We start from the raw sequence: 11657 nt of genomic DNA on the forward strand, positions 1-11657 counted from the left end.
GCGGGGGCCTGAGCTCAGGGGGAGGGAGTGCCAGCACGTGCCAGCGCCCAGGGCCGGAGCAGTGTGGCAGAGGATTGGGGGCGAGCCGTGTGGGGCAGTGGGAAGGGTGCTCTGAGAGTTCAGGAGGGGACACTGAGAATGAGAGGACAGGGTGGGCTGGAGAGGGTCGTGGGCTCCGCCGTGTCCCTATGAGCTCGGGCCTGGGAGCAGGGCCACACAGGAGACGGGGCCTTGTAGGTGATCAAGGCAACACGGGGCCACCGGGGTGGGCCCTGGTCCCGTGTGACCGGTGTCCTTGTAAGAAGAGGGGATCGGGACACAGACACGCACGGAGAGACGACCCTGTGAGGACACAGGGGGAGGACGGCCGGCCACACACAAGGAGAGAGGCCTCGGGGGGACCCGGCCCTGCCCACGCCTGGACCTCGGGCTCCGGCCGCCAGGATGGGGGACGGTGACCGTCTGCGGTGTGAGCCCCGTGTGTGGGCCTTCCTCGTGTGGCCCCAGGACACTGACGCAGGGACCTGTTGCTCAGGGAAGCGGAGCAGCTGCTGAAACAAACAGCCCCGGGGGCTCCGCCCTCACTCTGCCCAACTCTGGGGCCGCGGTGTTGGGGAGGGGTCTCCGCAGCTGTCCCAGGACCCCAGGCTTCTCCTCCCTGAGGGCCTCAGAGTCCCCGGCTGGCGCTCCTTGCCCAGCGGCAGGGGAGGCGGCCGGGAGACCGTGAGGAGGGCTGGGGGGCCAGGGGCCCGGCTGGATGCACGCGCCACCGAGAGCTCAGCGTCAGGGCGTCACCGGTCCTCAAGCTGCACGCCCAGGAGGGAGAGGCAGCAGTGTCCTGGCAGCCGGCAGGTCCTACGTCAGCCCCCTACGAGCCCCGGGGTGAGACAGTGAGAAGCTGGGGTGCCCAGGATGCGCTGGGGGTCCAGATGGTGCGGTCAACACGCTCAGGCAGGGAGCAGGGAGGGTCGGAACGGGAGAGGGATTCTGGATGTGGATTCCCCGGGCTGGAGGGCCGGGCGGGAAAGCCAAGCAAAGGTGTCCGGGGGTGGTGGTGTAGGACACGCTGAGCGCCCACGGGTGGGGGCGGGTCGATGTCCCTCCGCCCCAGCGTCCCGGGGGCGTCCACAGACATTTGGGGGGTGTGCCGTGGGGGGTGCGGGGGCAGCTCCGTCCGCCTCCCCCCATCGCAAGGAGCTGGGTCCTGGAGTCCCGGCGTGAGGATCGAGAGGAGAGGTAGGCACAGGTGCGGCCTGGGGGCGGGAGGGGACAGGGAGTCCGAAAGGCAGCCGGGGGCGGACAGGCTGGAGGGACCCCAGGGGAAGATGGGTAGACAGGCAGGTGAGGAGGGGCCACTGGCCATCCGGGGGGGTCCCCTTATTCCATTTTATAGTTGGAAAGGCCCCGGGGAAGAAGGTGAGAGCTGGTGCTGGGGCCTCTGGTTTGGGTGACGTGGGCCCAGGTCACTGGGGGTCCTGGAAGGGCCTGGTGGGGCGGCTGGGAGGTGGGCCGGTACTGATCTGCACCTGGAGTTGCCAGCAATCCCCTCCAGAGCGAGGGAGGGGGGTGCGGGGCAGGAGGGCCCTCTCCCCGAGCACGGCCTGGAGGGGCTCAGAGGTGGAGGGTCCCGGGGGACCGAGGTGGGCACTGGGGGGAGAAGCTGTCTGGATGGAGGGTCTCCCGTGGGCCGGGACCCTTCCAGTAAGGACGTTGGTGATGGGCGTGGCTAAGAGATGGGGGGCAGGGGGCGCCCAAAGTCCCGTCCCACCCGACGGCCTCCCTCCCCTCTAGTGATGGCCGTCTAGGCCCAGACGTGCCGGGCCCTGGGGCCTGACGGATCACGGAGGTCTTCCTGGAGGAAGTGACTTGAGGGAAACTGAAGGTCGGGGGGTTGGGGGGGCGGGCAGCCGAAGGACAGCCCAGACATGCTTCCAGGCCCAGTACTGAGCAGATGTGACATGTGTGAGGCTGGGACACGCGCTGGTCCTTCCCCATCCGGCCATCCAGTGAGGTGGGCATTCTCTTCTCCCATTATAGTCGGGGAAACTGAGTCCCAGCAGCTGGCCAGGAGGTGTCAGGGAGGCAGAAACTGAACAGCAGAAGACCCGGAGGCCTCACAAGGCACGAAGGCAGGTCTGGACCCAGAGAGCTGGTGCTCAGGGACCAAAGAGGGGACAGGTCACCGGGGCAAGGCTGGCCGGGGAGAGGGGTGGGCCTCAGCAGGGGATGCTTGCTCACAGAGGAACTCTGGGCCCAGGGCCCCACTCGGGCTTCCCCTTGGCCGGCAGGGCAGGGGTGGAGGGGAGGTCCCTCTGAGTCTGGGCCAGTCCCATCAACTGGGAAGCCCTGGGCCACGCCCGCCCCAGCCCTTCCAGCTCCACCCACTTCCAGGTTCCCCAACGTGGCACTGCCCACTCTCCCTGCCTCCTCGGGCCAAGGCGGCTCGCCCTCACGCACCCTTCCACCACCTCATACTGGGGTGGGGGGGCAGTGTCCCCCCAGGCCCGCCCTGCGGTCCCTGCCCGGCCCCGGGAGGGGTGCGGGGGTCCCCCGGGCCCGCCCTGCGGTCCATGCCCGGCCGGGAGGGGTGCGGGGGTCCCCCGAGCCCGCCCAGCGGTCCCTGGCTGGCCCGGGAGGGGTACGGGGTCCCCCGGGCCCGCCCGCGGTCCCTGCCCGGCCCGGGAGGGGTGCGGGGTCCCCCGGGCCCGCCCTGCGGTCCATGCCCGGCCCGGGAGGGGTGCGGGGTCCCCCGGGCCCCGCCCCGCGGGTCCATGCCCGCCCCGGGAGGGGTGCAGGGGTCCCCCGGGCCCACCCCGCGGTCCCTGCCCGGCCCCGGGAGGGGTGCGGGGTCCCCCGGGCCCGCCCTGTGCCCCCAGTGCGCGCCCCGCCTGTCCACACCCATGTCTCCACATCCAACACCTGGTCCACGCATCTTGGTGGATTCCACCTCATCTGTTTTCACGGTTGCTCGGGAATTTGATTGTTTCGATGGTCAAGGAAAAGTTTAACTTTGGAGAAATTATTCCAAACTTACAGAAAGGTTTCAAGGGTGACGATACACAGAACACGGGCACATCCGCCCCCCCTCAGCTCCTCGCCCCGAAAGACCAAGGGGGCCTGCTTCCTGGAGACGCCCCCCCCCCCCCCGGCACACCTGCCGGTCTGCACCCTTGCGACCTGCTCCCTGAGTTATTTTGCTGTATGTGGATTTGTCTGGCCCACCTCTTTGCTTCCCGGCTCATCTGCGGGGCTGCGCCCCCAGCCCTGGCTCAGCGCCTCCTCCAGGAAGCCCTCCGTGGAGGATGGTGTCGGGGGCGGGGAGAGAGCTCTGGGCACGAACCTGCCTCACACAGGCGCACACAAGCCCACCTGCACGCGCACCAGCCTCGCCCCCCCCCCCACGCCCTCCCGCCCTTGACCTCCTGGGCTGTCTGCCATGCTCCCCCTCCTCACCTCTCCCGGCTGAGGTCCCCTGGGGCTTCCCGGGGCTTCATCCACACCCCGACCTCCAGCATCACCGACATGGCAGGCCGCGGCCGCCGTACCTTTGGCGCCCTGCTCCTCGCTTCCGGGGTCCTTCCTGGGCAGCTTCCGGCCCGGGCCTCCAGGAGCAGCGTTCTCCCTCCCCTCCCCCGCCTGCCCATTGTTGGGGGGTCCCCCAACACTCATTTCTGAGGATGCCTGGACCCCCATCTCCAGCCCAGACCCCTGCGTCCAGCAAACCCACAGCTGAGAGCCGGCCCCTCATTTGCTCAGAGCCCCCTCCCTGGGGAGCAGCCCCCCCCCCCCCCGCCTGTTCCCATCCCCCTCCGGGACTCTGTCTCTTAAGCATCTCCCATCCCTCTCCCCTCCCTCCCTCCCCCCCGGGAGATGGCTGTGGTTCCTGTGCCCTCCCCCACTCCAGCCTCACTCCTGGACTGCCTGTTCTCCACCCGTGGAGATCTTTCTAGAATGCAGAGCCCCCTCTGTGTGCCGGGTGCTGGGCCGGCCACGGGCTTCACAGACATCCCCGCCCAAGGCTGTGTGTCTTTTGGGGGACACCAGGACAGCCCGGCCGCGTGCGGAGAGGGCGCGTGGGGCTAGCTGTGATGTTTGCTCCTTGTCCCATTTGCCTGTTGTAACGAACACCCACGAATCTTCTTCCCAGCCCGAGTCACGGCATCTGTCCCTGCGTGGCCCCCTCCCATCACCCTCCCACCCAGGGGGTCACTACCTGGGACTGTGTGTTTGACATTTCCTTGACTAAAAAAACCCCCAAAAAAACCATCATTTCTCCACATGGTGAGTCTTCCCAAACCAGGATGTTGAGGTCTCGGGGGAGCCGGGTGTCCCTGCCTCCCGACGGCCCTCCTGGTAGGCAGGGCCCCTGGATAGCTGCCCAGGTCACTCTGTCGGGTGTGCGGTGGGGCGCTGCCCTATCCCTCTATCCGGCCACCGAAACTGTTCTTTGAATTCACTGCCTGCCTTGCCCACTCTCAGCTCTGCGTGGGGAGTGCCTTGGCCCCCAACATCCTGCCGGAGCTGGAGCTGGGGGCCGTGCACGGGTGTCCGAGCTGGGAGGGCCTTCGGGGAGCTCCCCCAAGGGCAGGGTGGGTGGCCTGGCCTCCCGGGCATCTCTCCTGGGTACCCCTCCAAACATTCGGTGTTCAGACCTTGGCGGGTCACCGTGTCACTCCCCACAGAGGAGGTGGGACAGCCGTGGCCTTGCCGTGATCGTCCTCTTCAGGGCCTGTCAGGGACGGCCTCCTTTGACGTTGTGAGGTGGGCCAAGGCCTTGGGGGGGGGCAGACGCAGCGTGAGCCCTGTCGCCGGGCCTGCCGTGGGGCCCAGGTGGGCCTGCCATCAGCCCCCAGGCGGGAGCTTGGACCCCAGCCCCGGTGCGTCCCTGCTGGACGGGCACGAGCCACCCCGGGAGGGCAGTCTGAGCCGGGACTGTGCCCACGAGCCCCCCATGGGAGGGATGGGGGCCGCCCACGTCGCGTGGAATCATGCCACACAGAGGGTCCCTGGGCCTGGCAGGCCCCCTGATGATGCCATGCAAACGGACAAATGATCTCTTCTCCGCCACCGTGGCTCCGACGCGGCCCAGGCCATCTGCCCCCAAGCCCTCCCGGGGCGGGCGAGTCCAGGGCAGGTCTTGGGGAACAGCGGGGACGGACCGCTCACCACTGACCACACCAACCCACCCTGGGCCAGCACCCCCCCACACACAACAGTCTGCTGGGCGCCCGAGGCGGTCGGTGGGCAGTGAGGCTGTGCAGGACCAGACCAGACCAGCCATGGGGATTGGAATCCTTTATTGAGCACTTAGGACGAGCCCCATCCTCCCTCACTGCGCCGGGAGCTCCGGGCCCTGGTGGGGCACCGGCGGCCTAGGACTCGGACTCGAACATCTTCTTCCTGCCCTCCATGCCAGACTTCTCCTCGATGTTCTTCCGCCAGTCGCCCACGTCGCGCAGGTCCCGCTCCTGGGACGGGCCAGGACAGGGCTCAGGAGGAGGCTGTGCGTCACCCCTTAGCATCCCTGTCGCCCCCCCCCCCGCCCCCGAGGCGGGCAGCGCGGTCGAGCCCCCCCGCAGACACCCGGGGGCCTGGGGCCGGGCCGCCGCGTACCTTCTCGGTGTCCTCCTTCTTGACCTGCTTCAGGTTGGCCCGAAGGTCCATGCACACCTTGTGCTTGGAGCCCAGCAGCGCCTTGAGCATGGCGTCAGCCGACATGCGCACCCCGTCTCAGCGGGGGCCTCTTGAACTTGCCTCTCAGGTCGAACAGCTTCTGGTTCATGTCCTCCAGCTGCCAGCGGGAAGGGCTGGGTGGGAGCCCGCGCTGGCCGGGCCCCCCGCCCCCCCTCCCGGCCAGGGCGCCCCTCGCCGCGTCCCGGCCCTCCCCCCCCCCCCCCCCACCGGCCGCTCACCTCCTTGCTGCTCTTCTGGACCCTTATTTCCATGTCATACTTCTCCTCCTCGGCCGCGTCGATCTTGGCGTGCAGCTGTTTGCAGAGCTCCTGGGGGTGGGGGCAGCGGGTGGGCGGGCCGCTGCCCCCCCCCCGACCTCCACCTGCCCTGCCCCCTCTCTTGACCGGTGGGGAGACCGAGGCAGCAGGCGGGGGCGCCGCCAGGGGGGGGTACCTGCACTTCAGACATGGAGCCCGGGACGTGGAGCGGGGGGCAGTGCTCGGACAGGTAGTTCTGCTTCTCAGTCTCACGGCGACTCTCCTCCTTCTCCAGCTCGGTGGCCGCGATCTGAGCATCACGCTCTGCAGGGGGCGGGGCGGGGGGCAGGCCAGTGAGGGGCTGTGGGGCCTCGCCCGCGCAGACCCCGGACGGCCCTCTCTGGGCCAGCGCCTACCTTCAGGTGCTGTCTCCGGGCCGTGATGGCCCTGTTGCGTTTCTGTGGGGCAAGGGGGAGGGGGCAGCGTCAGGGCCAGCCCAGTCCCCGGCACCGCCACATCCCCTCCCGCTCAGCCCGCCCCGGGCCGGTGGGCCCTGTCCAGGAGGCAGCCGGACACCGGGGCTCCCGAGGCCCCCCGGTGGGGGGGCCGGGCCCAGGACACCTGTACCCAGGCGGCAGGCCGGGTTCAAAGGTTAAGGGGAGGGGAGAAGTGGGAGGTGCGGGGCATCCCTACAGGGCCAAGGCTGTGGTGGGGGGGGGCGGGGGGGTGGCAATCGGGAGTAAGAAGCGATTCTGGTGACCTGGCCACAGCCTCACTTCCCCTGCCCCACGAGGCACTGGCAGCCACTTCCTGTTTTCGCCCCTGTCCTGGTGGCTGGGTGGGGCTCGTTCGTGGGGGGAGGGCTGGGCAGCTTCCCTCGAGCTCTGACCTTTGATCTATCCCAAGTAGGGGGTCCCATCCCCTCTGTGTCTCAGGACCCCCCCCAAGTAGGTACTCACCTCCTCACTGTCCCGTCACTGTCCCGAGAGTGCAGGTGGGATGGGGGGAGAGAAGACAGAGGTCAGGGCATGGATGAGGCAGCGTGGGGACAGGTGGGAGTGGGAGGGGGCCAGGGCGGGGGCTGGGGCGCTGTGGAGACCCCCCCACCCCGTGGTGGGGGAGGGCAGGGGTGGCAGGGGCCCTGGGCTTGGATGGCACTTACTCCCCCATCCTGAAGTCCTGGGCTTAGAGCCTGTGGGAGAGAAAAGGCCGAGGTGTGAGGGCGGTGGCTCCTGTCCTGCCGTGGACACCGGCTGCCCAGGTTGGGGGTGGGGGTGGGGGTGGGGACAGGCCTCACACCAAGCCTGCCCGTTGCCCTGCCCCCGCTCCCGACCTCCTTGAGGCTCTGTCTTGGAATTGCCAGGGTGAGAAGAGGAGAAAGTGTTCCCAGAATGTCCCAGGCAGGGCCCGAGTGGCCGCAGCTGTCCCTGAGGGAGGGGTGGGACGGGCCAGCGCAGGTGGCCACCAGAGCCATCCAGCTAATTTTAGCTCTGCTCCTTCGGCTTTGGGCCCAAGTGCATGCGAGAAACCACTCCCCGCTTTGGCCTGGGGTCCCTCGACCCGTCAGATCTCCTCCTGGTGTCCCACCCAAGAGTGAGGCCTGCTGATCGGGGGGGGGGGGGGGGGCCGTCTGCGACCCCTGCCGCCCCTAGGCCGTCCCCCGACGCATCTCCGGCTCACGCCCCACACCGTGCAAGCCCCCGAGAGAGGGCTGCTGGAGGCGGCCCCCAGCCCCCAGGCCCCCACGCAGGGACCTCATCCTGCAAACAAGCTCCGGAAGTGCCTGTCCTGGCCTCTGCCGTCCGGGCTGGCCTCACCTAGTGTCTGAGCAGCAGCGTGAGGAGCGAGGTCAGGCCGCAGCGGCAAGTTGGGCTGGTGGGCCCAGGGGGAGGGGTATAAATGGCCTCCCCCAGGCTGGGCCCCTGCTCAGAAAGGGCATGGAGCCCTCCTCAGACCAATGGGGGCACAGGGGCCTCCCCACCTGCCCAGGCCGCCTGGCCCGGCCCAGCCGCGTGCTGTCATCCAGTCCAAGAAGTCTTGGCGGTGGTGGGGGGGGGCGGGGGGGGTGTGCACCGAGGTTGGGTTGCTCTATTTAGAGCTCAGTGACGAGTTCGAGAAGCCTCCCTTGTTCTTGCAAGGAGCCTGCGGTCAGCTGTACTTGGCCTCGCCGGGCCACCTCGGGGCACACGGCTCGAGGTCAGCTGAGGGGTCACTCTGGTCCTAAGTCAGGGTCCACACTGTGGTTTCCCCCGGGCGGCAGGCTTCCTGGAGGGAGCAGTGCCCTGCATCTCACTGCTGCCTCCCAGCCGGGCCGGGCATCTCAGGCACGAGCTGGCCACATCCCTTCCTTTCCCCAAGGCCCAGACCCCCAAACACGGCCTTGCGGCAGTGGCCAGGGCCCTCTGGGTGGGGGCTGCCCTCCCCTAGGTGGGATCCCACCCTCCCTCCTGGGAGAAGAAGGGAGGGCGCCTGGATGTGCAGCCAGCCGGAACACCCTGCCCTGGGGTGGTTCCTGGCTCATTCGAACGCGTCCTTCGACCTGCGGATGGCGACACCACCGCCTGGGAACCTCTCCCTGACCCAAGGGGGCCTGGGGCCCGCCCGGCTGCCCGGGACTGAGCCCCCTCCCCCCGCCCCACACTGCCCGGGCCCCCCACCCAGCAGAGACATCCGGAGGAGCATGACTTGGCATCCTCTGAGCTGGGGGTGCGTGGCCCCAGGCCTGCCGGCCTCACGGGCCACAGGGAGGGTCAGGGGAGCTAAAGCCATCCAGATGTGTGGGGGTTAGCGCTGCACTCCTGGCCGGGGCTGAGCCCCCGAAGGAAGGCCGGAGGAGGCTTCCGAAGGTATCTACTGCCCCCTGCCGTCTGGAAGAGGCGGCCCTACAGCGGCCTTTGGAAGGTTTGGGGCCCTGTGCGGTGGCGGGGTGGGGTGGGGGGGCGAAGCGGGCCCCCCCCCAGGTTGGAGTCCTTTCCCTCCACCATCACCACCCCCCAAATGCCCCCTCATCACCCACACTGTCCCCACGGGGCCGGCTCCAGCCTACCTCCCACCACGCTGTCCCTGCAGCCCCACTGACAGAGAGGGCTCCCTACCTTTCCACACCGTCCCCGTGGGGCCTGGAGGGGACCCCTTCACCCCCCGAGGCCTCGGGTCCTTTCCCCACAGCGGTGACGGCGGAACCCCTGCCCCGACCGTGTCCCCGAGGGCTCAGGAAAGACACAGCACGGCAACGGGAGGAGGCGTTTATTAGTGGTCCCGCGGGGCGGCCTGGACAGGCGCCCACACGGCAGCCTGGGAGGCCGAGGCCTGAGGGCGCTTTCAGGAGCCAGGCAAGGGCAGGTGCAGGCGGGGCTTCAGGGCCAGGGCTCCGTCCACCTCCCCGGCGGGCCGCAGGCGGTGCCACTGGGCAACAGGCCGCCGGGCGTGGGCCAGCATGTCGGCCCAGTGCTGCAGGGCCTGACCCGAGGCCCGCGCGCCCAGCAGCACCTTGCCCACGGGCTCGGCCCGGAAGTGCGGGCCCCGGGCCCAGACGGCCAGCACCAGATCCACGCTCTGGGCAGAGGCGGGCAGAAGGGCAGGGAGGGAGAGAAAGACAGGGGTCAGCTTGGCCCCAAGGGTGGGCCCGCCCGGGCCCGCCCCGCCCACCCCTTTCTCCAGGCAGCCCACCTGGACCTGGCTGAAAGGCACGAGGAAGGTGAAGGCCTCGTTGAAGTAGGGGGCGGCCGTGCCCTTCCGGGCCGAGGTCTTTCTCTTCTTCCACTTCCTCTGGTTCAGCATGAGCTGGACCTTCACGTAGGGGTCTGGGCAGGCAGAAGGGGTCAGAAGGCCTCCCGGGGCCCAGGGCCAAGCACAGGGCTCCCCCTCTCTCCACGTGGAAGGGGCAGGGAAGGCTCTCACCTGCCAGTCCCGGGCTCAGGCCTCGGGCCTCCAGCACGACGACGGTCAGCCGGCCCGAGCCGGGCACGTACCGGAGCGAGAGGCACAGCTCACCCGAGGGCTCGGGCTGCGGGCAGCGAGATGGGGGGCCTCGGTCTCCACCGCCCCCCCCCCGACCCCCGGGGCACCCCGGGCAGGGCCAGGCCGGAGTCCGGCAGTCCCTGGGCTCACCTCGGTGGTGCCCGGTGGGCCCAGCTGGTACCACTGCTCTAGGACGTGCTGCGGGTCCACGGTGCCCAGCGGCAGGCTGAGCTCAGCCAGCGGCTCGTGGGCAGAGAACCGCCTGAAGCTTAGCACCTGCACCCGCAGGGCGGTCCGAGCCAGCTCGCGCTGCGGCACCTGCAGGAGAGCGAGTGAGCGGGCCCCCTCGCCCCGGCCCCGGCCCCCCGCGCCTCCCCCACCCCAGCCCAGACGCACGTGGAAGCAGCAGGTCTCGTGGAACGTGGGGCACAGCGTGCCACGGTGCACCCTGGTCTCGTGCGTGTGCCCCGCCCCCGTGGAGAGGCTGACGCGGGCGTAGGGGTCTGCCGTGCCGCCCGGGCCCCCGGCCCTCAGGTCTGCGGCCTGCTTGAGGCCCACCTGGATCTGGGAGCCAGGGGCTGCTCAGCCGGGGGCCGTCCCCGGGCGGCCCCGCGCCCAGCGCCCGCCCGGCACCCTTCTCCCCTGCACACACCCCGCGGACCCTCTGGGCCTGCAGAGGGGGCCCCTCACCTCCTGGCTTCCAAAGTCATACCCCAGGGAGAGCAGCAGGCGTCCCCAGGGCCGGGGGCCCCCGGGGGCAGACTCCGAGCTCTCCACGTCCGGCTGCACCTGGGGCGGGTGGGGATAGGAGGCGGGGGCTGCTGGGACCGGGCCTCCCGGGCCCCAGCCCCAGGGCTGCGGCCCAAGCACCTCCCTGCAGACCAGGCCACAGAAGGGCTCATGTCCTCGGTTCTGTGGCACAGGCCTTAACTGATGTGCCTCCCCCACATCCGTTCTTGCAGCACTGCCCTCCTCAAGGACCTTCCGTGGCTCCCCATGGCCCGACCCCTGGGGCCGGCGCTCGGGGCCTCCCTCCTGCACTGCCTTCCTCTCGCCTCTGCTCCTCACTTCCCCCGGCCGGGAGGGTCCTCCCTGCCTGGGCCTTGAGCCGCCCTCTGGGCCCGAGCAGCCCGCAGCTGGTGCTCCTCACCAGGTGGACGCTGGTGGTGCCCTGAGGGCCGCCCAGGGCCACAGCCTCCTGGCCCCTGGGCTTCTTCCTGCAGCCCTGGTAGCAGCAGCAACAGGCGACGCAGAGGAGGCAGGACACGGCGAGGACGCCGGCAGCCACGGCGACGGCCGTGAGCGCCCGGCTGGGCCCTGGGGGAGGCGCAGAAAGGGGCCCGAGGTGCATCCGTGGACAGCAGCTGCCCCCACCGGGCCCGCCATCCCCACTCCCCTGCTGGGCATCCCGCAGCTCACAGGGGAGCCCGGCGACGAGGTCCGGAATGAGCCCGGGTACAGTTGTGGTGCCCGCCGGGGCCAGGGTGCTGTGGGCGTCTGGGGGGCGCCCCATCTCCCCTTCCTGCTGGCCTGGAGCAGAGCGCCCGGGCGGCCGGGTCACGCCCGGGGACGGCCCCGCGGCCCCCAGCCCCACTGCCCCATCTGCCCAGCAGCATCAGCCCAGGGTTTGCCTGGGCGAGGAGGCAGCCTGGGGTGGCCGGGGGCAAGGGCTCTGAGTGGAGCCAAGGGAGGGAGGCCCCGGCCAGACGGCCGGCTCAGCAGACACAGGCCCAGCCTCCTGGCCGCCTCCCCAGCCCCCAGCCCCCA

The 11657-nt window shown here is 70.0% G+C and overlaps 2 protein-coding genes across 2 annotated transcripts; both read right to left on the reverse strand.

The window, feature by feature from the left end:
* Positions 1 to 5280: 5280 nt before the first annotated feature.
* On the reverse strand, positions 5281 to 7689 carry TNNI2 (troponin I2, fast skeletal type). The gene is given in 7 exon segments (XM_047101150.1): positions 5281 to 5468; positions 5614 to 5724; positions 5726 to 5791; positions 5913 to 6002; positions 6127 to 6254; positions 6347 to 6457; positions 7620 to 7689. Coding segments are annotated over 7 exon segments (672 nt in total). The 3' UTR covers positions 5281 to 5372.
* A 1562-nt stretch (positions 7690 to 9251) lies between these two features.
* On the reverse strand, positions 9252 to 11403 carry SYT8 (synaptotagmin 8). Its single transcript, XM_047101130.1, has 8 exons — positions 11310 to 11403; positions 11041 to 11207; positions 10581 to 10679; positions 10287 to 10454; positions 10041 to 10208; positions 9831 to 9936; positions 9600 to 9733; positions 9252 to 9485 (listed from the first exon to the last, which is right to left on the reverse strand). The coding sequence occupies exons 1-8, from the start codon at positions 11401 to 11403 to the stop codon at positions 9252 to 9254; spliced, it is 1170 nt and encodes a 389-aa protein (XP_046957086.1).
* Positions 11404 to 11657: the final 254 nt, after the last annotated feature.

Source organism: Lynx rufus, unplaced genomic scaffold (assembly GCF_022079265.1).
Source record: "Lynx rufus isolate CCGP_SWC_20201006 ecotype Redwood Valley unplaced genomic scaffold, mLynRuf1.p SCAF_58, whole genome shotgun sequence".
In the NCBI taxonomy this organism is placed as follows: domain Eukaryota; kingdom Metazoa; phylum Chordata; class Mammalia; order Carnivora; family Felidae; genus Lynx; species Lynx rufus.